Source organism: Pleurodeles waltl, chromosome 3_1, assembly GCF_031143425.1.
Source record: "Pleurodeles waltl isolate 20211129_DDA chromosome 3_1, aPleWal1.hap1.20221129, whole genome shotgun sequence".
NCBI lineage: Eukaryota > Metazoa > Chordata > Amphibia > Caudata > Salamandridae > Pleurodeles > Pleurodeles waltl.
In genome coordinates this window covers 866,810,517-866,837,895 of record NC_090440.1, presented here as the reverse complement: position 1 = coordinate 866,837,895, position 27,379 = coordinate 866,810,517, and the positions used below count along the sequence as shown (strand labels likewise).

Below are 27,379 nucleotides of genomic sequence, written 5' to 3'. Positions count from 1 at the left end.
GGAGATCCTGGTGTTGGGGGAACAAATTTGCCCTTGATCATTGTTAACACACTGTACACATTGGTCTGACTAGAACATACTGCTGCTGAGATGGAAGTAGCAGCTCTGTGCACTATATTGTCGTAGCCGTGCTGGGGCTACTAAAATAATGCAACACTGTTCTCTTTCATTTTGTTCAGTAATCTGGGGATTAGTTAGAAGGGGGAAATGCGAAGTAAAGATCACAGTCCAGGCTACCCGACCCTTTTTGATGGAATCTGCTAGTATAGAATCAGCATTTGCCATTCTGAGGTGTCACAAACAATGTTAGGTATGGGCTTTACATGTTTGAAAAATTACTAGTAGTCCACTTTGGTCCAACTCCCACTTGTGGCACTCTCCCAATGTTCCGCTGTTTGTCAATTGGCTGCTTATTCCTTTTCCATTTTTGGTGAGCTTCCACTGACAACAGGAGAGACCTTGCCCTGCCTCGTTTGTTAAGGTAGTACATAGTAGTTGTGTTGCCCATTCAAACAAGCACAGAAGTGTCTTAATCTTGGAAGAAGGAATTGAAGTCTGAAGGAAATTACCCTTAACTGTAGAAGGTTGATTATGCATGCTGTTCTCCACAGATGACAATTTGCCATAGCCATCCAAGTCCTGCAAATGTGCTCCCCATTCTGCTAGGAGCACATCTGTGGTTATCAAAAACTGAGACTGAGTTTTAAAATGTGAGGTCTAATGATATTGCATGCATCAAAGCATGCTAATTACATTCTGGTAGTGATCTGGATGAGATCTTCAAAAGATCTATGGCTTTGTGACAGATGAACAAGTTACTTACCTTCGGTAATGCTTTTTCTGGTGGATACAATAGCTACCTGTGGATTCCTCACCTTATGAATTCATCCTTGGGCCAGCATCCAACGGAAAGTTCTCTTCCTAGCTCTCCACATCGACGAGGACGTCACAATTGCATGGCTCCACACAACTCAGTCTGACGTCACCGTGCAAATAAGAGGTCCTCGCCGGCGTGCTGACGTCAGTTTCACCCATTTTTTACGTGCCTTTGAGGCTAACAGGTGAGAACCGACTTCCACAATAAATCCAATAAATACATATACACATAAAACCCTCATGATGTAACAATCAAAAACCATAATTTATATATACAGGAAAAAATATAAATATACACATATCTATACAACCACATATCCTAGTGCAATCAGACAGGCAACGGGGAGGCAGGTGGGACTGTGAGGAATCCACAGGTAGCTATTGTATCCACCAGAAAAAGCGTTACCGAAGGTAAGTAACTTGTTCTTCTAATGGATACAAACTACCTGTGGATTCCTCACCTTATGAATAGAGTCCCAAAGCAGTACTGCATTCTGAGGTGGGTGCCCCTCTGATTACACCAAGAAATCTTGTAAAACAGATCGCGCAAAATGGCCTCGCTTAGTGAGTGTGGAGGGACGCCCAAGTTGCCGCCTTACAAATGTCCACCACTGGGACTCCCCTTGCCAGGGCGGAAGTGGCCGACTTAACCCTAGTGGAGTGAGCCCTGATACCCTCAGGAGGAACTTTCTTTGCCAGTGAGTAGCAAACTTTTATACAAAGAATGACCCACCTGGAGATTGTTCTTTTATGGACTGCTCTGCCTTCCGCTGACCAACATACCCCACGAACAGCTGATCCTCTAGGCAAAAGTCTTTCGTTCTCTCCATATAAAAACTGAGAGCCCTTCTAGTGTCCAATCGATGGTGTCTCTCTTCCTCTTTAGAGGAGTGGGGAGGAGGGTAGAAAGATGGAATAGTCTGCCCCATATGAAAAGGAGTGACACCTTTTGGCAGGAAAGCCGCCCTGGTTTTCAGTACCACTTTATCAGGAAAAAACAAGGTAAAGGGGGTTTTTACGGAAAGGGCTTGAAGCTCCCCAATCCTCCTAGCAGAGATTATAGCAATAAGGAATACCGTTTTAAGAACCAAATACCTTAAAGGACATGAATGCATGGGCTCGAACGGCGAACCCATCAGAAATGTTAACACAAGATTTAAATCCCACTGTGGCATGTGAAACGGCGTGGAGGGAAACTTATTAAGCAAGCCCTTAATAAACCTATCTACAATCGGAGATTTAAATAAAGAGGGCTGATCCAGGAGACAAAGATAAGCCGATAGAGCGGCCACATAACCTTTCACTGTAGCTACTGAACAGCCTTTCTTTGCTAAATCAAGAGCAAATAACAAAACATCGGAAAGGTGGGCTTTCAAGGGATCTTTCTGCTTCTCTCCACACCAACTAACAAATTTAGCCCACCTACTGGCATAAATGTATTTAGTGGAGTGTCGCCTGGACGATAGAATAACATCCACTACATCCAGTGGGAGAGAAAAAGAACTCAGGTTGCCCTGTTCAATCTCCAGGCATGAAGGTGCAGGCTCTGGAGGTGGGGGTGTAGACCCTGCCCCTGCGATTACGAGAGGAGGTCTGCCCTGAGTGGGAGACAGAGCGGAGGGCACTTTGAGAGTTGTAGAAGGTCTGTGTACCACACCCTTCTTGGACAATCCGGTGCCACCAAGATGACTTGGGCCTTGCCTTGGCGAATCTTCCTCAGGACCCTAGTAATCAAGGGTAGGGGGGAAAACGCGTAAAGCAACTGGTTGCCCCAGGGTATTTGAAACGTGTCCCCCAACACTCCTTGCAACGGATACTGGAGACTGCAGAACGACGGGCAATGCGCATTCTTCCGAGTGGCGAATAGATCTATCTACGGAGACCCCCATATCTCGAAGATGTACCCTACTAGATCTGGATGGAGACGCCACTCGTGATCGGCAAAGAAGTGCCGACTGAGACTGTCCGCACGTACGTTCAGAACCCCGGCCAAAGGATTTGCTGTCAAGAAAATCTGATGGTCCTGAACCCAGGACCAGAGCCGCAGAGCCTCTCTGCAGTGAAGGTACGACCCTACTCCTCCCTGCTTGTTTACGTACCACATCACGGTAGTGTTGTCCGTGAGGACTTGAACCGACGGACCGCGAAGGGAAGGAAGGAAGGCCTTGAGAGCCAGACGTATCGCCCACAGCTCCAACAGATTGATATGAAACATCTGTTCCACCGGAGACCAATGACCTTTGATCTACAGATCCCCCAGATGAGCCCCCAACCCTAGAGTGGAGGCATCCGTAACAACTGTGGCCACTGGGGGTGGTAGTGAGAACGGCCTTCCTTGGGAAAGGTTGCCGTTCACTGCCCACCATTGGAGATCCGCTGCAGTGTCCCTGGAGATCCTTATTGAATTCTCGAGATCCCCTTTGTGCTAAAACCACTGCCTGCGGAGGCACCAATGAAGAGCCCTCATATGCCAGCGCGCATGAGTGACCAACAGAATGCAAGAAGCAAACAGACCAAGCAGGCGTAAGACCTTTAGGACCGGAACAACTGCTCCATTTTGAAACATTGGAATCAGCGCCCGAATGTCCCGAATCCGCTGAGGCGGAGGGTAGGCCCGATACAATGTTGTATCCAGTACTGCCCCTATGAACAGGAGGCGTTGAGAGGGCTCCAGGTGAGACTTGGGCACGTTTACCGAAAACCCCAGATCGAACAACTGGGTTGTCACCTGCAGGTGATGCAGCACCAGCTCTGGAGACTTTGCTTTGATCAACCAATCGTCCAGGTAAGGGAATACCGCTATTCCCTTCCGCCTGAGATGTGCTGCAACCACCAACATCACCTTTGTGAAGACTCGAGGTGCTGAAGTAAGCCCAAACGGAAGGACCGCAAACTGGTAGTGTAGCGACCGCACCACAAACCGGAGATACTTCCTGTGCGACTTGAGTATAGTATAGTATAGGGATATGAAAGTACACATCCTGCAAGTCGACAGACACCATCCAATCCTCTTTGTTAAACGCCAGAAGTACCTGTGTCAGCATTTTGAATTTCTCCTGCTTGAGGAACCAATTCAAAATCCTCAGGTCTATGATCAGCCTCCGGCAACCGTCCTTCTTGGGGATCAGGAAATATCTTGAATAGCAACCCTGACCCCTTTCCTGCTCCGGAACCAACTCTATCACACCTTTTGATAACATGGCCAGAACCTACTGTTGAAACAACAGAAGATGGTCCTCTAAACAAAACAAGGGACGGGAGGGAAGGGAGGAGGGAACTCCTGAAAGGGGAGAGCATATCCTTTTTCCACAATATTCAACACCCAGGAGTCTTATCAACTCTCACTTGCGGACAAAAAGACGAAGCCTTCTCCCTACAGGAGACGCATGTTCGATAAAGTGGGGAAAACTAGGGCTGCTTCCCCTGCTGTTCTCCACCAGAGAAAGAGGATGACTAAGGGTGCTGCTGGACTGCCCCTCTAGCTCTAGCCCTCCCACGCCCTTTAAAGGGTCGATAAGATGGATTGGCAGGCTGTTGGGCCGAGTACTGGGCCCTCCGAAAAACCGCCCTCACGACCATAACCTCTGAACCTGCTAAAAGACCTATAAGGGGCAGCAGGGGTAGCCTGTAAGCCTAAGGACTTTGCTGTAGCTCAGCTCTCCTTAAAATGTTCAAGGGCAGAGTCAGCATTTTCCCCCCAAACAGCCTTTCACCATTGAAGGGCAAGTAAAGTAAGGTGGTCTGTACATCCGAGGAGAATCTGGAGGACCTCAGCCACGCATGCCTCCTTGTAGCAACACTTGTCTCCATCGCCCTAGCAACTGAGTCTGTGGTATCAAGGCCATATTGTATAATCTGCTGTGCCGCAGCCTGTGCATCTGAAAAGAGTGTTTCAAAGGGCCTCTGTGCCTCCTGTGGCAGATCCCCGACCATAGCCTTGGCTGAATCCACAAGGGCATGGACATACCTGCCCAGCACACAGGTAGCGTTCACCACCTTAAGCGCCATGCTGCAAGACTAAAAGATCTTTTTTGAAGACTGCTCCATTCGTTTGGACTCCCTATCAGACGGGGCCGCAGGGACCGAACCAGGAGCAGACTTTGTGGAGCAAGACGCTTGAACCACTATACTCTCTGGGGTTGAATGACGTGAGAGGAACCTAGGATCCCCAGGTGCCCGCCTATGCCTCCTTGCCACCGTTCTATTAACAGCTGGAGACGAAACTGGTTTCCTCCACAAGTCCATAATAGGCTCCAACAATGCCTCGTTGAAGGGCAGAAAAGGATCAGCTGAGGATGTAGAGGGATGCAGCACCTCAGTTAGCAGATTTGTCTACCTCTGCTGCAGATAAAGGCAGTTCTAAATAGTCCGCTGCCTTTCTAATGACCAAGTGGAATGACGCTGCTTCCTCCTTAAACTCCCCCAGAGATGAAATGTTTCATTCCGGGGAACAATCCAGCCCACTGGCTGACCCCAATCCTTGGAATTCCTCTGAAGGCTCCATAAGCTCACCCTCTTCCAATTGCCGGTATTCTTCTTCAAGAAGACGCAAGGCCTTTCTCCGAGATCTCAAGCGGGATTCTAACCTCGGCGTCGATATCCAATCCACCGACGCCGAAGCCACCGCTTCCGAATCCCGACCAGGCACAGAAGATGTATGTATCCGAGCATCACTCGGACCCGGCGCCGACACGGGCTCCAACGGCACCTTCTACGGAGTCGGCTGGCACACAGGTAATGGAGCCGGCTGGCCAGGGGAGAGCGTCGGCGGACGCGGAGATGGCAACGGCGCCACAGATCTAAATGGGGACGCCATACCTCGAGGAGACATTGGCGTCAACCCGGTACCCTCAACCGGGCAGAACGGCATAAACGCCTTCATCTGATATGGATCCGGGGAGCCCAATGAAAAAGCTAATGGCACTGCGGGACCCACCGGTGCACCAGCAGGGGCCCTAAACTGGAAAACAGCATACATGGTATTTAAAAATTCTGCCGGATCCGCTCCCGGAGCCGGGAAGGCAGGATATCTCTGATCTTGATCCTGCTGCTGCACATCAGGCTCTTGCGGCACCGGAGAAAACTGAGGGCTATGAGGAGCCACCTGACAGCGTCAGAGAAACTTCTAGGCTCAGGGCCTGCGGAGTCACAGTAGGGCTCACCTCCCAATTACTTTGACGTCAAGTTGATGGAGACCTCGACCGGCTCAGTGTCGATCGTCGCCATGAATCATGACGGCGCTGAGAGTCATGACGACGCCTCTTCTTGTGCCTCCTGAGATGAAGCCCTCTTGTGGCCCATCTTCTTAGCCTTCGCTAAGAAAAGATTGGCCTCTCTTTCTTTAAGTGCCTTAGGATTCATACTCTGGCACGAACCACACCACTCTACATCATGCTCAGAGCTAAGACACCGAAGGCAGTTCTCATGCGGATCAGTGACCGACATCCTAACGCCACATTCATTACAAGGCTTGAAACTCGATTTTCTCGGGGGAGACATTGTAACAACCAAAGATACACACTATCCAACGAGGCAGGAAAAAAACATTGGGATCCAAGGCACGGAAAAAGGAAACTGACATCAGCACGCCGGCGAGGACCTCTTATGGGCACGGTGACGTCAGATGAAGTTGCGCGGAGCCGTGCAATTGTGACGTCCTCGTCGACGTGGAGAGCTAGGAAGAGAACTTTCCGTTGGATTCTGGCGCAAGGATGAATTCATAAGGTGAGGAATCCACAGGTAGTTTGTATCCATCAGAAAGTCTTTTTATTCTTGAAACAGTCATGTTGAGGCAACAGTGGGAAATTCGGGACATGCAGGAGGACATAATTTTATTTGACTATTCAAAGTGAAGTGCACTATTTTTTGTTCAGGGGGCTGGTTAGATTGATTATTCTCAGCACCTGTTCCATTGTAAGGAAGGCATTGCTCAATGTAACCAAAAGTGCCCCTAGATGTATTATGAAGTCAATTTAGCAATAGACCTAATTCCGTGAATGACTGAAAACATTCCCTTATGGATTCCTTTGCGGTGTGATACAACGGGCTTTTCAAAAGCCAGACAGTCATGAAAGTAAAAATCAGATACTCTATTTCTTAGAAAAGCAGAGACTGGGTCCATGCACGTGGTGAAAATCCAAGGAGCAGACTAGAGACCAAAGAGTAGAAATCTGAACTAGTGAAGGCATCTGGGATAGACATGAATGTGAAAATTAGCATCTTGAAGATCTAGGTATGTCATTAAAATCTCTGTGGTCTAGTAAATAAAAGATTTCTCGCAGGTTTCCCAATCACAGTGATTGTTTTTTCACAAATTTGTTTAGCTGCTGAAAATCGAGAATTCGCCATAATTTCCAGATTTTTTCATGTAGACTACAACAGTGAAATAGACTCCTATGTTCCAATGGATGTAAGCTACTTCCTGGAGTACTGAAAGAATCTTCAATTCTAAAAGAAGATGATGTTGGTGTGTCCTCCTGCATAGGTGTAGTGCATGGAAATTTCTAACAAATCCTTCAGTGTGGCCATTATGAATTAGATGCAGCACCCAACTATTTGAGGTAAAATACTTCCAATTGTTAAAATAATAGGGGAGACTTCCACCAACTCTTCATTTGGAGGGGGGCAGGCCGCAGTTCAAAGAACTCACTGATGCCTTGGAGTCTTGTCCTCTGTTTGATGCTGAAGACCTCTTACATGGAAGGCTGTCGAGTAAGCTGCAGTTGGCTGTGGTCTGCTGGCGGTTACGCTACTGTTTTTGGGGACAAGGTAGGAAATTATAGGACTAAACATTCCCTCTTTAAGAGAAGAGGCTCCAATATGAAATGTCCAGTATTTTAACCTGCACCTATGGTCGAAAAGAGATTGCTTTGAGCCATCTTTGCCTAAAGGCTGCCGCTCCAGCCAGCTGGGGAAAGCCAATGGAGGCAATGTCAATGATTTTTGCAGATGTTGTTTCGCCCTCTTGAATGATTGTGCTTGCCTCATTCCTCTTGATTTCTGTTAGGAACTCACAATAAGTTCCTCAGTTCAACATCAGCCTCCTCTACCTTCTCAATGTGGCCAGGAAACTGGATACTCTAACCATGGTAGCTGCCATCGCAGAATAATTCTTGTCCACATAATGTAGGTGTCTACCCTCCTTGTAAGATGGAATGCAGCATAGTTTGGCGGGATTTCTCCAACGCCTCCGGCCAACCTGCATGGGCACCAAATCAAGCTGCGGGTGTTCTATAAAGCAGGTCTTGTGTTTATCATATAAACGTGGCATAACTGCAACCGGTAGTGCTAGGTTTTTCATTAGTTTGAGGTCATCCGGCCAGATGTTGTCTATGATGGCCATTGTATTAAATGATTTGCATGACAGCTCTTTGAAATCATAAAGCAAACAGTCCGGTTGCAAAACTCTTGGAGAATATTTCCATGAAAGCATAAATTCCACCTATGTACTGAAATAACTCCATTCACACCATTGACCCTTCATTAAATGTTGGAATGAAAAATGAAATAAAAAATACATCATTTACTGGTAGACAGTGTGCGGTGGTAGTGAGGGGAAACAGAAGAAATTATTATTATTATTTTTAAAGCTCTAGCAGTTTGAACCAAAAAAAAAAAAACTGTTAAGGCCCAGAGAAGCTGAAAAAAATTAACTGTGTGGAAGTTGCTGATGTACTCAAAAGGGTAAGATGGTGCACACACATACACTGACGCTTACTGGGAGGACTTCAAATACTTTAAAATGAATTGCTGTTTTGAGGTAAGCATTTCTCTCTCTCGTGTTTCAGATCACAATTTCCAACTTGGGAAAGCAGAGAAGATTAACCGCTTTATAACATGACACAAAGAAATACAAGCTCTTGACTGCTAAAAGTAATTAAACACAAAATAAACCCTGTGCATTTTGATTTCAATTATTTATCCCAGTTTTAAACCATTCTTTTTCCAGTTTTTCATTTTGTCCTAGGCCACATCCTTTATTCATTTTCTGCCATCCTCTAAAATCTATGCAAACATTCAAAGTGTCTTTTTGCTGCCATTCTTCAGCATTACCTCAAATGATAAGTGTTAAATAGGCATATTGCTTCTAATTTGCATGCATACCTACGACAGAACGTTTGGGAGGTGAACATGCTCTACATAAACTGATTTATCCAAGAGTTTCACTCAGAGAACAGTCTCACTGGTCATTGTGTGTCACACTATGCATAAGGTTGTAAAGAGTATCCAGCATCTTAACACAATGCAGTGCTATGCCACATTACCATTATTGAACTGCCAACTGTTATGCTTGTAGTTACCACCTTCTTTGAAAGTGTAGGTATTTTATATAGGCATATCAGTTTTAGTATACATTTAGAATCATTGTACATTCAGTGGAGGATCAGGGTGTTTTAAACATTATGGACATAAAAAAATAGGAAGAAATAGTGATCTACCTATTCCAGGATATTATGAATACGGGTTTATTATTTGGTATTGCTCAGTTACAGAATATGCAGCGACAGTGATCAAAATACAGCTGGCTTGTAGGACTGAAAACTTATTTATAATATTTTGGAAGCAACAATACTTACCCATGGGACTGCCACTGACTGAAAAAACAGCACTGATCTTCAGCTCACCCTCTGGAACCTTAGGAGGCTGTCCATACTCCTGTATGGAAAGAAAAGAGTGACAGGATCAAACATAGGAGACAAAGTCCATGTGCTTTAGGCATCTTGTAGCAACTATGACACATCTATGTGAACAGAACAATCCACGTTCCTTTTACTTATGAACTTACCTCAGAGTTGTCTGGCTCGTCCTTAACTTTGTCAAACCCCGGCTGAGGTGCCAACGCTTTCTCATATTCATCATCAACAGGCTCATCTTTTACTCTAACATTTGACGTACATGAATCCCCCAAATTGACACCGATGGAGGATTTGCTTCTATAAGTATAGCTGGACTCCTAAAGTAGACCGATAATAATGAAAAAAGAAAGGCTTAACTACAATTTTAAAGTACAAATTAAAGCTATATATGACTGCACAAATTAAGTGTGACTACAATATTAAATATAACATTTTCAGTATTTCATGCCTGTACATTTTCGACCATTAATACCAAAGAAACATTTAGCATAACTAATTGTTACAGAAGATATGCTATAAAAAATCCATAACTGTGTTACTAGTAGATCAAGAGGGCAACAACCTGTTCAAGCTTTATGCGAGTCATAATCAATAGTGAAAATTGTGTTTTAGGGATTCGGACAGGGGATTTACTAGGGCCAAACGCTGATTAGTGCAGGTGATTACCCACAGGAAGAAACCAGCAGTGAACCTGTACCCTCAACCTTGGATCAATGTTCAGAGAATGCAAGAGGTTTTCCCCATTTTGCCACGCAGACGTCCCTTACCAAGTATGCCCTGCAGCGGCAGTCTCCCAGATTTGGGAAAGTGAAGTGAAAGCGGTGGCGTTCCATTGCTAAAATAAGGAGGGATTGAAACGGTGAAAGCAGCATCTGTCGTGATTGAGCACAACGTAGACGGGTAATGTTAGATGGGGCTAAATCACAAAGCTCCAAGGAAGTGCTTTCAAGGGAACGTAAGACCACGCTTTAAAAAGAGTACGTCCAAGAATGACTTACAAAAAAGAGTGCAAGAATGCTTGACATGGTGCTATTTACATACACACTTCAAGCTCAAGAGAAATCAAGCACTAACAAATCCAATTAGAGTGGTCTTTTCGTTCTACTGGCTTTGCAAACGGTTTTAATCGTGCTGCACGATATCAGTGGCTAATATCAGTGGAAAGGGATAACCTATGCGGCTGTGTCACTTTGTATACATGTATGCTTGAAGCATTTTTTTCTTTGTTAACAGATTGGATTACAAAAGTAATACAAGCATGTGGGGACAAGAAAGCTGGTCGTGAAAGCAACACTGAGGGCTGAATCACAGACTGAGGGGGAAACAGAAGGACATGTGGGACCAACTGGAGTGGGCCGAAGCAACATGGATGCACAGAAGAACATGGAAGGCTCAAGAAGGGAAGCAAACTGACAGAACAATGCCGAGGGAGTGATGCGAACGAACAAGTACACAATGTGCTGATACAGGGTATGGAGACCTCTAACGGCGAAGCTGTATAAAACTGAAAGCTTTTGTAAGAACGACTCATTGAGGAATATTACATTTTTATAACGTTATGGAAAGAAACTTGCTGGGAAAAGTGGGAAAACTCAGAACGACAGACATGCATGCACGCACGCTCATGGAGAGCATGCAGGTGCGCATGGACACCTGTGAAAGATGAAAGGACCCAATCAAAGAGGTGGTCAACAGGCTATGCTCCCCGAGAAGAAAAAAAGACTAGGACAGGCTAAAACAAATAAAACCATCGAATAGAAAGAAGAAATATAAGAGACACAAAATAAAGCTAATGGTATGTAATGGGCAAGGTTGCTTCACAGGTCTGCTTTTAACACGTCCACAAAAAGTATTTCACAATCCGACAATATGATTCAGAGCACAAGAGGCACATCAGAGTGGACCTTGAACTCTGTGAAACTACTAGCAAAGTCAACGGCAGATTCCATACCAGTACTGTGAGAAAATGTAGTTTATTATATGGTGTAGTTGTGCGATTTCAATGTGTAATAAACTCACAAACCTGTCTGGGGTTCAATCGGGCTTGCCTGTATAAAAACCTTAATTCAACCCTGGGTAGCTGTGACTTCAAGCACTCAGGCTTTAACAAATTAACAACTACAAAGCATTTAAAAGTCCCAAAACAATTGAATAAGAAATATACATTCAACACCAGTTTTTAAAAATAGATATTTTTATGAATGTGTCAACACCAAAATAAACAAAATCCACAGGAGGAATCCAGAGATATAAATGATTAACCCCTTAGCTGCCAGGCCTTTTCCCCCTCAGGTGCCAGGCCTTTTATTGTCTATTAGGGGCAGTTCACGCTTAGGCCCACAACTTTTTGTCCACGGAAGCTACCCTCGCTAAATTTGAGTCCTTTTTTTCCCCAACATCCTAGGGATTCTAGAGGTACCCAGAGTTTGTGGGTTCCTCTGAAGGAGACCAAGAAATTAGCCAAAATACAGCAAAAACTTTGTTTTTTTTTTTTTTAAAAAGGGCTACAGAAAAAGGCTTGTGGTTTTTTCCTTGAAAATGGAATCAACAAAGGGTTTGCGGTGCTAAAAATCACCAGCTGCCCAGCTTTCAGGAAAAGGCAGACTTGAATTAGAAAACCACATTTTTCTACACAATTTTGGCATTGTACTGGGACATACCCCATTTTTACTGTTTTTTGTGCTTTTAGCCTCCTTTCAGTTAGTGACAGAAATGGGTGTAAAACCACTCTGGATCCCGGAAGCTAAAAATTCTGAATTCACCAAGGAGTAATTTGTGTAGATCCTAAGAGGTTTTCCTACAGAAAATAACACCTGAAATAATAAAATATTGATATTGAGTTATTTAAAAAAAAAAAAAAAAAAAGCAAGCCATTATTCTTCCCAGTTTTATTCCAACTTTTTACTGCGATGTCAGATTTTTGAAAGCAATATACCGTTACGCCTCCTGGACTCTTCTAGTTGTGGGATATATACAGCTTGTAGGTTCATCAAGAACCCTAGGTACCCAGAGCCAATAAATGAGCTGCACCTTGCAATAGGCTGAAAGAGCGAAAAATAGGTATCACAAAAACCTTTGTATTTCCAAAATGGGCACAAGATAAGGTGCTGAGAAGCAGTGGTTATTTGCACATCTCTGAATTCTGGGGAATTACAGGGCATTTCTCAAATAGACGTCTTTTTTACACACTGTCTTACATTTGGAAGGAAAAAATGTAGAGAAACACAAGGGGCAATAACACTCGTTCTGCTAGTCTGTGTTTCCCCAAGTCTCCAGATAAAAAAATGGTACCTCTCTTGCGTGGGTAGGCCTAATGCCCGTGACAGGAAACATAACATGGACACATCACATTTTCCCAAAGCAAACTACTGTGTTTTGGTGTGGATTTTGGCCTCTAGCTCAGCCGGCATCTATGAAAACCTACCAAACCTGTGCATTTAAAAAAAATTAAACACCTAGGTAATCCAAGATGGGGTGACTTGCGGGGCTGTCACTAGGTCTGTTACCCAGTATCCTTTGCAAACCGCATAATTTGGCCCAAAAAACATTTTCCTCACATTTCGGTGAAAAAGTTCTGGAATCTAAGAGGAGCCACAAATTTCCTTCTCCCGATTAAAATGATACCTCACTTGTGTGGATAAACCTAGTGCCTACGAAAGGAAATGCCCCCAAAACACTGGCGACATCAAAATTAACAAAGACTAAACTACCTGTGTTGTTTTTTTTTTTGGGGGGGGGGGGGGGGGGGAGAGGTCCTGGGCTCAGCAGTCATATAGGGAAACCTACCAAACCCAAACATTTCTGAAAAACTAAACATCAGAGGGAATACAGGGAGGTGTGACTTGCATGGATCCCCATGGATCCCCCAGTGTTTTCTTACCCAGAATCCTCAGCAAACCTTACATTTAGCTATAAAAAATAAAAAAATAAAAAATCACATTTTCCCCACATTTCTGTGTGGGATCACCACACCGGGACCACCCAACTTTCCCCTCAGTCTCCCGGTAAAAATTACACCTCACTTGTGTAGGTGGGCCAAGTGCCTGTGACGGAAGAACTAAAAACATGTCGAAATTGAGGGGGAACCAAAGCGGGTCCAAAAGGGCAGTTTGAAAAAAAAAAAACTTTTTAGGCTGACAAGTGGGGCAGCATTTTTATCGGTATAGATACGACAATGCTGGGTGGTAGCAATTTTGTGGATTCCTGCAGATTCCGGAAGGTTCCATCACAGAAATGTGGGAAAAATGTGTGATTTCCAGTCAAGTTGGAGGTTTGCAAGACATTGTGGGTAAGAAAATGGTGTGGGGTGCATGTGAAGCACACCACCCTGGACTCACCCAGATGTTTAGCTTTCAGATGTGTCTAGGTCTTGTGGATTTTTGTACATGGCAGCATACCAAAGACCAAAAAGTGCAGCCCTCACCATTCCAAGTGGGACGATTTTGAGGGTTAGTCAAGCTCTCATGGCACAAATGTAAAACCAAAACCCAAAATAATCAAATGTTCTCTTGCTTGCCGTGGGATAAGTTGTTTCAGTGTGCTGGGGGAGAGCTGGGGGGCATAACTAGGCCCATACTGGTTGGTAGCCACCACCACACTACAATGTTTTTTAAACACCCCCCCCCCCACCCCACCCCCCTCAAAGCCAGAAATGGCTGAAAATAAATTTGCCCCGGAGGGGAATGATCCTTGCCTAAGGGGTCACTACCCTTGCGTCAAACTGACGCAAAAAAATAAAAATCCCTGGTATCCAGTGGTTTCTGCCCCCCTTGAGGGCAGATTGGCCTAATAAAAATATATATAAACATTTTTATAATTTGAAGTACAGACTTTAGCAGACCACATTAAAACGTTAGCACAGCCGAGCTCTCAGCGTGTAGCCCTGTACTTGCCAACAGGGCTACCAGCCGTTTTACAGTGAAAACGACAATTTTTTTTTGTTGTTTTTTTTTACTATTGGGACAGATAGAAATACATGTTGTATTTTTTTTAATATATAGAACTCTGTTTTACCGCTCAACAGACCTACCTTAAAGACTGACTTACAAACAATTAAAGGATAAAGTATGGACTTTGTCATTAGTTTTGTAAGCAAAGTCGAGTTAGCAGTTTAAAACTGCTCTACCAGTCTGCAGTGGTGAGATGGGAGACATGTTTTACTTTGTCATACTGATAAAGCACAAGTGCTGAGCCCCAGACTGACACCTTAACTTGCATTCCTTGGGTATCCCGTTACCATATACTGAGGTCCAATAAGTAAATCACACTATGCCAACTATATATCAGTAAATTAAGCATACACTTTTAAGGGTCCGAGCTAAGGCACTATGGTGTATTAAGCAGGCCGCAGTACACAGTCGAAAAACCAGCAACATCAATCCAAAACTTTGGGGGTGAACACGCTAATAGTTATGTTTTTTACATGTACTGTAGCAAAAAAAAAACACAAAAAAAAAGAATCTGTTTACATGGAGGTTGATCACATAACAGCAGACTTTAGGAATATAGCCACCAGATTAAAGCAGCTGAAACAGGACTGTCAGAAAACAACTGATGTAAAGCAGCACAAATGAAGTGTTAAACCGTTCCTGAGGAATACCCTGGAACTTGGAGCAGAGAAGGCAGATGGCCGCTCTGGATGGAGTAACTTTCACTTCAGAGCACAGAGAAGAGCGAGTGTCGGCCGTTAACTCTCTACTGAAGATTAGGTGGAAAATGTGCTCGAACTCAAGAGACTGCCCGCACTGTGTTTGTTCCGTCAAAGGGGTCCAGCAGAGCACTAGTCGATCCGCCTTATTCCTCTTCCTCCTGAGAGCCATCATTCCATTCAATCTCAATTACCTTGACCTGAATACAATTCTCCAGGACTTGAGAAAGCAGAGACTGGGCCCCTATGACAAAGGAGGGTGCTTTTGTTCTCAAACGTTACCAAGCAATTTAAAGGCAAATGAGCGCTTTTGAAAGATTAAAAAGTTATACTAAATAAAAATAAATACATGCTGGGGGAGTATGGCCTAGGACGCATGAGGTCTGTGTAGCTGCTGAGCTCCAGCACCCACGAAAGAGCAGTTTACCTCATGCCCCATTCCCCAAACAAACCAGTATAACGGGACAAGACTAAGGTTCTGAAAGCAATAGTGCAGCAGCTGAGCGCAACGGAGAGAGACCTACATACCACAAATACTTCCCAAATCACAATCTAACAAAGTGGCGGAGGCCTGAGGAGGACACCAGCAACAAGCTGGCAGACCGCCACGAACACTGGTGGCCACTAGGGGACCATTATAAAATGCACATCTGGCCCAAATACTGGCAGAAAACCAAGGTGAGTCCCTTCCCAATAGGCATTGAGCGATATGGTGTGAGCAGCCCAGAGGTCACAAATAGAGAAGAGACACCAAAGTGGGAGAGGCCGATTTGCCCTGACCCCTTTTTTCTTACCCCCTCCCCCATCTAGATTAGAAAGAACAAGGATAAGACAAAAGGACTGAACCCCCCCCACCTCCCCACCCCCCTAAAACCGATCCAATAGATCACAACATCAAATGGAGTTGGGGGTAATCTGGCTACCCCTCCTCACACAGAACTGAGAGATCAAGAGAAACCTGGGAGGGCAGAGGGACCCCTCCCCGAAAGGGAGACAAACTGCAGGAATCCGGACTGGGAAGCAAAAGAGGAACACTGTAGAAGTTGGCTCTCTATATACTATCTCAAAGTGAGAGATAGTGTGCACAGAGTCTAAGGGCTCCCCTTAGAGGTTGATAGTGGCAAAATTAGATAATTCCAATGCTCTATTTTTGTGGTAGAGTGGTCGAGCAGTAGGCTTATCAGAGGGTAGTGCTAAGCATCTGTTGTACACAGGCAATAAATGAGGAACACACACACTCAAAGACTTACTCCAGGCCAATTGGTTTTATTTTAGAACCACAAGCTTCAAGATTTGAAGTAAATACATAAATAAAAAGGTACTCCACACAGGTAAGTAAGGAACTTTGAATTAGAGCAGTAACATACACAGTTTTAGTTAAAATGGCAATAAGCTATTTTAAAAGTGGACACATTGTGAAAATCAACAGTTCCTAGGAGGAGGTAAGTATTGGTTAGTTTTTCAGGTAAGTAAAGCACTTACAAGTTCAGTTTCCTGGGCATAGGCAGCCCATTGTTAGGGGTTCAAGGCAACCCCAAAGTCACTGTACCAGCAACACAGTGCCGGTCAGGTGTAGAGGTCAAAGGTGGGCCCAAAATACAGGCGCCTATGGAAAACAGGGGTGCTCCAGTTCCAGTCTGCCAACAGGTAATTGCGTTTTCAGAGGGCAGTCCAGGGTTTTTTTGTAGAGCATTGGGGGGGGGGGGCTAGTCAGAGGGTCGCCTGATGGTGACTCCTGCACTGGAGTTCGGTTCCTTTTGATCCTGGGGGCTGCGGGTGCAGTGCTTGGTCCAGGCCCCGGGTTCGGTGTTCCAGGCAGTCACGGTAAGGGGGAGCCTATGGATTCTCTCTGCATGCGTCGCTGTGGGGGTGCAGGAGGGTCGTCTCAGGTTACTCACAGTGTTGCAGTCACCTGGTAGTCCTCTCTGCGGTGTTAGTTCTCTAGAGCTCGAGGCAGAGGGCGTCGGGTGCAGAGTGTGAAGTCTCACGCTTCCGGCGGGAAGAGTGAGTTCTTTAAAGTTGCAAAGTTGTTGCTGTTTATTTTTTTTTTTTAACAGTGCCGCTGTTCTCTGGAGTTTCTTGGTCCTTTGGGTTCAGGGCAGTCCTCGGAGGCTTCAGAGGTCGCTGGTCCCTGTTGGATGCGTCACTGTGCAGGTTCTCTGAGTCTGGAGACAGGCTGGTAGGGCTGGGGCCAAAGCAGTTGTCTCTGTCGTCTCTGCAGGGCTTTCAGGTCAGCAGTCCTTTGTGTAGGTTACAGGAACCTGGGTTCTGGGTCACCCCTAAATACTAGATTTAGGGGTGTCTTTAGGTCAGTAGCCAATGGCTTATGTCCAGGAGGGAAGCTACACCCTCTTTGAGCCTCCTCCCTGAGCGGGGCACATCCCTAATCCTATTGGGAGAATCCTCCAATCTCAAGATGGAGGATTTCTAAAGGCAGGGGTCACCTCAGCTCAGGACACCTTAGGGGCTGTCCTGACTGGCGGGTGACTCCTCTTTGTTTTTCTCATTATCTCCTCCAGCCTTGCCGCCAAAAATGGGGGCAGTGGCCGGAGGGGCGGGCATCTCCACTAGCTGGGATGCCCTGAGGTGCTGTAACAAAAGGCATGAGCCTTTGAGGCTCATCACCAGGTGTTACAGTTCCTGCAGGGGGAGGTTTGACGCACCTCCACCCAGGACAGGCTTTGTTCCTGGCCACAGAGTGACAAAGGCACTCTCCCCATGTGGCCAGAAACTCGTCTGGTTGTGGCAGGCTGGCAGAAACTGGTCAGCCTAGCACTAGGAGTCGGACTAGTATTCAGGGGGCATCTCTAAGATGCCCTCTGGGTGCATTTTACAATAAATTCCACACTGGCATCAGTGTGCATTTATTGTGCTGAGAAGTTTGATACCAAACTTCACAGATTTCAGTGTAGCCATTATGGAATTGTGGAGTTCGTGTTTGACCAACTCCCAAACCATATACTCTTTATGGCTACCCTACACTTACAATGTCTAAGGTTTTGCTAAGACGCTGTAGGGGCACAGTGCTCATGCACAAATGCCCTCACCTGTGGTATAGTGCAGCCTGCCTTAGGGCTGTAAGGCCTGCTAGAGGGGTGACTTACCTATGCCATAGGCAGTGTGAGGTGGGCATGGCACTCTAAGGGGAGTGCCATGTCGACTTGCTCATTTTCTCCCCACCAGCACATACAAGCTGTAAGTCAGTGTACATGTGCTGAGTGAGGGGTCCCCATGGTGGTATAAGACTTGCTGCAGCCCTTAGAGACCTTCCCTGGCATCAGGGCCCTTGGTACCAGGGGTACCATTTACAAGGTACTTATCTGGGTGCCAGGGCTGTGCCAACTGTGGGAACAAAGGTACAGTTTAGGGAAAAAACACTGGTGCTGGGGCCTCGTTAGCAGGGCCCCAGCACACTTTCAATCATAAATGGCATCAACAAAAGGCAAAATGTCACGGGGTACCCATGCCAAGGAGGCATTTCCCTAAAAGGGTGTTTAGGGCTGGAGAGCAATAGCCAATGGCTACTGTCCCCGAGGGTGGCTACAACCTCCTTGTGCCTCCTCCCTTTGGGGAGGGGGGCACATCCCTAATCCTATTAGGCTAAATCCTTCATGCCAAGATGGAGGATTTTCTAAGGAAGTGGTCACCTCAGCTCTGGACCCCTTAGAGGCTGTCCTGGCTGGAGGGTGACTCCTCCTTGTTTTTCTCATTATCTCCTCCGGACTTACTGCCAAAAGTGGGGGCTGTGTCCAGAGGGGGGCATCTCCACTAGCTGGAGTGCCCTGTGGCGTTTTAACACCAGGCTTGGGCCTTTGAGGCTCACCACCAGGTGTTACAGTTCCTGCAGGAGGGAGGTGTGAAGCACCTCTGCCCAGGACAGGCTTTGTTCCTAGTCACAGAGTGCACAAAGGCACTCACCCCATGTGGCCAGAAACTAGTCTGGAAGAGGCAGGCTGGCAGAGACTGGTCAGCCTAGCACTAGCAGTTGAGCTGGCAAGAAGGGGGCATCTCTAAGATGCCCTCTGTGTGCATTTTTCAATAAATCCCACAGGGGCATCAATGTGGATTTATTGTGCTGAGACGTTTGATACCAAACTTCCTAGTATTCAGTGTAGCCATGTGTACTGTGGAGTTCGTGTTTGACAAACTCACAGATCATATACTCTTTATGGCTACCCTGCACCTACGTCTAAGAATTGGCTTAGACACTGAAGGGGCATAGCGCTCATGCAGCTATGCCCTCACCTGTGGTATAGCGCACCCTGCCTTAGGTCTGTAAGGCTTGCTAGAGGGGTGACTTACCTATGCCAAAGGCAGTGGGTTGTGGGCATGGCACCCTGAGGGGAGTGCCATGTCGACTTAGTCTTTTACTTCCCACTAGCACACAAGCTGTGCATGTGCTGAGTGAGGGGTCCCCAGGGTGGCATAAGACACGCTGTAGCCCTTAGAGACCTTCCCTGGCATCAGGGCACTTGGTACCAGGGGTACCATTTACAAGAGACTTATCTGTGTGCCAGGGCTGTGCCAATTGTGGAGACAAAAGTACAGTTTTAGGGAAAGAACACTGGTGCTGGGGCCTGGTTTGCAGGGTCCCAGCACACTTTCAATCATAACTAGCATCAACAAAAGGCAAAATGTTAGAGGGTAACCATGCCAACAGTGGCATTTTCCTAGACACACTACCTGTATAACAGCACAACACAGGTGCTATTACGACTCCAGACGCCCACTGGGGGGAAACAAGTGCACAAACTGGGAGTGAGTCTTCAGAGGAAACAACGGGAGACTAAGGCCTAACAAACCAACACAAAGAGTGGAGCAGCAGCAAAGGGGTATGGTGCACGTGCCCGGGGAGCTGTAGCAGGCCGTGCTTTGGACAGGAGTGGTACCCGACCAGACTGGATCCCTAGGAAAGGGATCTGCAGCTAGACCGACCCGAGGAGCACATGATGCCAAGCGAGGAAACAGCACCAGTCGGTGGCAGCCCCGGACTCTCAGTGCAGACTATACTAGTGATCGGGAGCACAAACAGAGAAAAGTAAGCCCCACACCTGTGAATGCAAAGGTAAGACCGAGCCCCAATCGTGGTGGTGCCCAAATGGTATGCCCCAAACCACCCAGACATTCAAGTTACTTATTTTCAGTAACAACATACCTGGTAGAGATATGCTCTAGTTGCAGATTCCTTACCTTTGAATTTCCCCCCAGGTGTCAGACTGGATCCGGAGATTTTTTTTCTTCGAGAAATATCCTTGCACATCAGTAGGTGGCGTCGGTCGATTCTGCGGTCGTTATAGTCCCCGTGATGACGTCGGGAGTAGTACATTAACACCGCCTCAGTGCAGTGACATCCATGACTCTCCATGCCAAAGCACAGAGCCCCGAAGAACACTGAAATTGATGCGCCAGAGCTAAGGCCCAGAATGGGAAGCCCTGTCCCTAGAAATCAGTTCACAAGCGGGGGTGGGGGAATGGGTGGGTCGATAAGGAATCTGCAACTGGAATAGGTTTCTACCATATATATTACCACCAAAGGTAAGTAACTTGTACATCTGATAGAGAATTCTAGTTCCAGATTCCTTACCTTAGAATAGATACCCAAGTAATGCCATCCTCGGAGGTGGGCTGCGAACCGAGACCATACTAGAAAGTACTGCAGGACTGAACGACCAAAGTAGCCATTTCAACAGACCTGACTGTCCGGGAAGTAATGTTTAGTAAACGTGTATAAGGATGCCCACGTAGCTGCCCGGCAGAAATCCAGGACAGGAACGCTGCGTGCTAACGCAGTGGAAGCAGCAGTTCCTCTGGGGAATAAGCATGCAAGTCCTCAGGGGGTTGCTTCTTTGCCAAAGTGAAGAACATCTTGATGCAAGAGATGGCATGGTTTTGCACTGCCTTCCCTTTCTTCGCACCCACATATCCCCCAAAGAGTTGATCACCCACCAGGAAATCTTTAGTACGATTGAGATAGAACGCTAGTGTTCTTTTTGGATCCAGGCGGTGGAGTCTCTCTCCTCCTCATGAGAAGGATGTGGAGGTGCGTAAAAAGTAGGCAAGGTGATGGACTGGCCTACATGAAAAGGTGTAACAACTTTGGGAAGGAAGAAAGCCTTAGTGCGTAACAGCACTTTGTCAGGGTGCACAGACAAAAATGGGGGCTTAGAAGAGAGCCTGAAGCTCACTCACTCTGCGAGCAGAAGTGATGGCAACAATAAAACGTTTTGAAAGTAAGGAGCCGTAAGGGACAATTGTGCAGCGGCTTAAAGGGAGTACAGAAGTACAGTAAGTAAGTACAAGACTGAGGTCCCACTGAGGCATGATAAACAGAGTGGGAGGAAACAAATGGTTGAGACCCTTAAGAAACTGACTAACAATAGGAGACAAAGAGTGATGGCTGATCAGCTAACCTAAGAAAGGCTGAAATATCCAATAAATAACCTTTAAGGGTGCCCAAAGCAGAGCCCTGCTGGGCTAAAGAGAATGAACAAAAGAACCTCAGAAAGAGGAGCAGAAAGGGGATCAACAGAATTGTTGGCACACCATGCCACAAATTTATGCCAACGACAGGTGTATACCATTTTGGTGGAGGGACGCCTGGCTGGCAAGATATCACAGACTTTGGGTGGAAGGTCAAAAGCAGTCAACTCCCACCGCTCAATCTCCACACTTAAAGGCAGAGATTGGACAGGTTTGAGAACTGTCCCCTACTGCTGCGACAGAAGATCCTCCTGAGTGGAGGATCGGTGGCCATGCTCAATAGCTCTGGATACCATACTCTCTGTGCCCAGTCTGGAGCAATAAAGATGACTTGGGCCCGGTTGTTCCTGATCTTCTTGGGAACTCTGGATAGACGTGGTATAGGCAGAAAAGCGGAAAGTAGACCAGAGTTCCACTCAAGACGAAAAGCATCTCCGTGGGAGTGCTGTCTTGGAAACTTCATCGCGCAAAACAGCTGACATTGCGTATTTTCTGCGGAGGCAAACAGATCTAACCAAGGCTCTACCCACTGCTAAAAGAGACCTTGTGCCACCTCCAGATGGAGACACCGTTTGTGACTGGCTATACGATGGCTGAGTTAGTCTGTTCTGGCGTTCAGAGAACCTGCCAGATGTTAACCACCAGGGTAATGTCCTGATGTGTCAGCCATGTCCAGAGGCACAGTACCTCCTGACAAAGGGTTCAAAACCCTACTATGCCCGGTTTGTTGCAGTTCCACATAGCAGTAGTAGTGTCCGTGAACACTTGCACTACTTATCCTTTGAGAGAGGAAAGAAATGCTTTCAACACAAGCCTGATCTCCCAGAGCTCCAGAAGACAGATGTGGAGCCCAGAGGCCTCTGATCTCCGCCTCTCCTATGTGGCTGCCCCATCCCAGAAGTGACACATCCGATGCTATGGATGGATCAGGTTTGGGAAGGGAGAGAGTTTTGCCATTGACAGAATGTGGATTCGAAATCACCACTGCAGGTCTTTCACAGTCTCCTCCAAGAAAGTCAGGAAGATTTCCCTGATGCTGCGCCCACTGGAACTTCAAGTACCACTGCAGAGCCTGCATATGCCATCTGGCATGTCACTAGCAGACTGCAGGAGGCCATGAAGCCCAGCAGCCTCAGTGTCAGTCTCACTGAAACCTGAGATAGATGCTGAAAGATCGGACTCCTTGCCTGAACATCCTAGACTCGCTTTCTGTGAGGATAGGCCTGAAACTACACTGTGTCCAGCACAGCTTTGATGAAAGGGAGCGTCTGAGAGGGTCAGGTGTGACTTCAGCACATTTACAGTGAACCCCAGCATGTGCAGGAGGTTTGCCGAGTCTGAAGGACAACTTTCTGGGGCGAGACCACCTTCAACAGCCTGCATTGAGGTAGGGGAAATAATGAAACACCCAGCCTGCACAGATGAGTTGCAACCACCGCCATTGCTTTCATGAACATAAGAGGGGCCGCAAAAAACGCGAACTGCTGTTTTTCTACCCAAACGCTGTACAGTTCTATTCTCCAAAGGGTGTGGTTAAGCACCCCAACAAGACTAGGTGCAGTGTTCTGTGCCCCCAATACACAAACCCTCCAACTTTACCCAAAATGCAGTGTAATCCCCTGTGCTCAAAGCCAGTGCTCCGAGCCCCAGCAGTTCTGTGCTCCAAATTAAATCCAGCCTTCTCTATTCCAACCAGCACGTAGGCGTAAAGGGCCCCTATGTAGCGCTGTGAGACCTAGACGGATGTGCAGTGGTGAACACTGTGTCCCTATATGCAGCCCTTGAAGGCCGCCCCTTCCCTGATGCTCAGCCTCATTCTGCACCGAGGTCAGCGGGCACTACCAGCATATTATTGTGAACGAGTCCTACATGCCAGCCCTACTTCATAAATTATCTTGTGTCCAGGCAAAGCTTTACCCCAGCAAAGTCTTGCAAACTGGCAGCTCCAGCAGTGGGCTGCATCTCCCTCTCCGGGGAGAGGTTAATACATTTGTGGCTCCCCTGTCGCACACAAATACACATCAGCAGATTAGGCTCAAAACCAGAAATCGCCCATGGGCATAAAACCTGCTGCTCTCTAACAGAGGCGCACAAAATGTATATCACACAAGGGTACATGTAATATATACACGTGTGCCGTGTGTATAAATGACACATGGAAGTAGAGTTCTCCTTGCCTGCACCATGTGCACGTCTCTTCTGCGGGAGACACCATATGCACACACGTCTGCTGTGCATTTAGTATACTCCTGGGGTACACAATCTGTGCTCTCAGTCTTGTGTGAGGGTGCAAACTATACAAATGACGTATGTTTGTAGACCACTGACAACACCCCACCCCCACCCAAAAAAAAAAAACACCGCCGGCTCATGAAGAAAACTTGTCACTCACCCGGAGTGTACTTTATAAAGCATTCTGCACTGTACACAGTAGCATGCTATGCAGATGGCATCCGTGTCTTGCCTGTGCTTTTAACTGCAGTTAAGTGAAGGAGAGTGAGATACAGCCAAACATTTGGTTGTGTCTACCATCTTAAAGGCGATTTGTTCCAGTTCTCTAGTACCCGGATGGCGCTGCCATCAGTGAGCATGACATATCTATCAGTTTGCCAAGACCAATGTATTTTAGGTCAGGCCTACTAATGCATGTGAAGCATACTTCAGTTAAAGCAAATAAGGGTTTGGTTTCCGTATAGCGTGCACCCTCAACAAACTTACTTCATAGTACTTTCAAATTAGTTAGGCAAGGAAAATGAGTATGTGAAGCAAAACAATTTGCCTGAAATTCCGCTGTACTGCTAGTAGCAGGTGCAGGGGATCCCAGACAGGCAGTGCTCAAGTGACAGCATTTCAACCGGAAAAACAGTGTTCAATACACGTTCTCCATTAGAATTCCAGTTTGCACTCAGCTGTCCTGTATTCAGTGTTTTTTGGCTTTAAAGACCTATATTATGGAAGCAACAGAGGCACAGCCTGAGGTGCTGGGTCCAGCTCCTTTTAGGGTCACTAATTCCATGGGCAGTGACAGGGCAAGGGTAGATAATCAAATGGAGCCAGTTTCCAATCTTGTCTGGCTTGCCCATCTCTAGTTGGGAGTAAACTCACACTTGGCTTCCTACAGTACCGTCAGGTCACTTAAAGGAAAGAAGACAACACTTCTGGGGTCTTAAAGAACTGGGGAAAGGGCAGGGGACTCTCAGTGCTACTGTAACAGTACTGATGGGTCACTGCTGGTAGAAAGCTCACACTGCTGATTCTTACATCAAAGACATGCTGCAAGAGGAAACTAACATTCCTGGTGTCCTTTGGAGTACCACCACAGGGATAGGTCACTGCTATAGTCTTAGCACTCACAGGGCACTGCTTAGGAAAGGTCAAATTACTTGACAGTGTCCTCTGCTCCAGGCATTCTACACCATAAGCAGTGATTGTCCCTCATTCAGAACTGGATGTTCAGCACCAATCTGAAGCTCAGTCCCAAAACGGGATATCTGCCAAGAAAAACGAGCAATAACTAGTCCAAACATGAGTCAGCAGCATAAACCAGGACCTATTCAGACTCCAAACTTTCATACAACACCAAGTTACTTGGATTCACCCTAGGCACCAACCTCAGTCTGCAGGACCACAATGTCACAGAAATAAGGACAGCCTGGTACAATCAGACTGGAAGCAATAATGTGCAAAAAAATATAAAAGATCACTAGATGGCAGATGCAGACCTCCGCTATCAATGCACTCAGGATCTGAACGAACATTCCTATATCTTTCAGGGCCTCACAAACCCTGCTCAGAAACTAGCTAAAGAGACACCTCTTTAAAGAGCAATATAGCACAATGCGGTAACAGTTCACCTCTCAGTGTCCCTCCAATCAGTTGCTGACACTACAAAGGGCTCTGCAGTGGAGAGGATAGTATTACATCTATGATTATAATACTGTCATCATCTTCATCCCAATTATTTTTGGGGAGAAAAATTTAAGTACTCCACCGGCCAGAGTTTACATCCCCCCACCCACAAAAAAAAGTTGACATAATGGGGAGCCACAGCCAACAGTTCAAGGGATTAATGGGTCCAAAAGGTTTGGGAACCATTGCCCCAGGGTTTGTTTATTTTTTGGGGGGGTGAGGTGGTGTGGATGTGCAGGTAAAGCTGCAATTGGTTACTTGTTTAACAACCAATGTCTACTGCAAGTGTAAATAAAATGCAAACACTACATAAATAAGCAGTGCCCAGCAAAACACTGGGTGATGATGGACCACACATCCTGGTACTTTTAGAAACCAGAGGATGCTTGCAACTGGTTCATCAATGCGCACTGAGACGTGAGGTTAAAGGAAGATAAGAGCAACAGGAACTTTGAGGAGAGGGGTAAAGAGAAAGCCAATGGACAGAGCCAGGGAGAACACAGACCGTGTTGTGGAAGATGGTACTGCAGAAAGTAGTGGTATTTTCAGGAGCTGGATAACATGTAAACATTTTTATTTTAAATGTGAAACAAATTAAGAACATAACTAAAAAGAGGATACTTGAAGTGAGACAGGCAAACATGGGGAGGTAAAGGCCATATTCAAAATGTAAAAGAGCCATATTTGTTAAGGTAGTTACCCTGGCATTCTCAGGGATAAAACAGTTAAATCCCCTTTTCTACAATTTAATATTTCTCTCTCTTTTTTTTTTTTTTTTAGATGGTTTGCTTTCTTTTATATTTTCTCATTTATTTTTAGATTTTATATTATTAAAAATGTTTATGGGAGAGCAACAGGAACAAAGTACATTGGAGTGGGAGACAACGTTGACTCTTAAGTATATCATGACTCCAGGATGGGTTGTCAGGGGATGGGGCTTTTAGTCCAAAACAGCACCCATAAATTAGGAAATGAGACCGGTCAGATCATGGGGAAATGTCGAAAGTGAAACACAGGTGGCCATCGAGGCACAGAGAACTCTTAAATGACTCTCAAACCACAAACTGAAATTCTGACTTGGAGGATGAATGATGCTGGCAGTAAAGTCAAACAAGCATTTGCAATGCAATAAGTCTTGCATTTGCGAGAGTTATAGCTATTGGCGCTGTAAATGACAATGTCTTTTACCCACATGTTTTGGTTTGGAGTAGAGTGGATATATTTTAAGTGTGGTGGAATTATGTGGGTTGGATTGGAATTGTTAGTTGTGGAATTGTGTGTGGGGGGGAATTGTGTGTGGGGGGGAATTGTGTGGCGTGGAGTGAATTTGTTAAGTGGAATTATGCGGCATGGTGGATAGATAGGGTGAGAACTGCACAGAATAGACAAAGACAGAGAGGGATAGGTAGTTTGAACTTTTTGATGCAAATGAGGCAACATGTAAATATCGGAGCATAAAAACAGCCTGTCACTTTTGTTCCTACCGCAGAGGCATTTGCTAATACTCTGTGTATGCCCAGCATTTATAACTGAAAGTGAACATGTTTGGTGTGAGACAAGAAAAATAACAAGCTCAAATCCATGTACTCTTTCATAACTTCCAAAACAATTGTACAGCGTGTCAAGTTAAAAACTTCCCCAATTTGCACATTCAGACTACTTTTAAAACTTTTAAATGACACTCCTGTCCCGGTCCAACAGGAGCGTCTGTCACTAGGCAAAAAATTACAGTAGCAATATAAATAAATACAGTCAGACTGCACTCAGTGGAAGTAATGTGCTTCAGAAGAGCTGTGAACCACTGCATATTTAAACTGCCAGTGAGGGAAAA

At 46.0% G+C, this 27,379-nt stretch overlaps 1 protein-coding gene across 12 annotated transcripts in view; it reads right to left on the bottom strand.

Annotated features, from left to right (window-relative positions):
* ZMYM4 (zinc finger MYM-type containing 4) overlaps positions 1-27,379 on the bottom strand; it is a 1,242,519-nt gene that overhangs the window by 651,470 nt on the left and 563,670 nt on the right. For all 12 annotated transcript variants that reach the window (XM_069223800.1, XM_069223806.1, XM_069223798.1 and 9 more), the window contains exons 4-5: positions 9,662-9,829; positions 9,453-9,531 (exon numbers count right to left, since the gene is read on the bottom strand). In XM_069223800.1, coding sequence (XP_069079901.1) covers positions 9,453-9,531; positions 9,662-9,829 — 247 coding nt within the window. The remainder of the gene's footprint in view (positions 1-9,452; positions 9,532-9,661; positions 9,830-27,379) is intronic.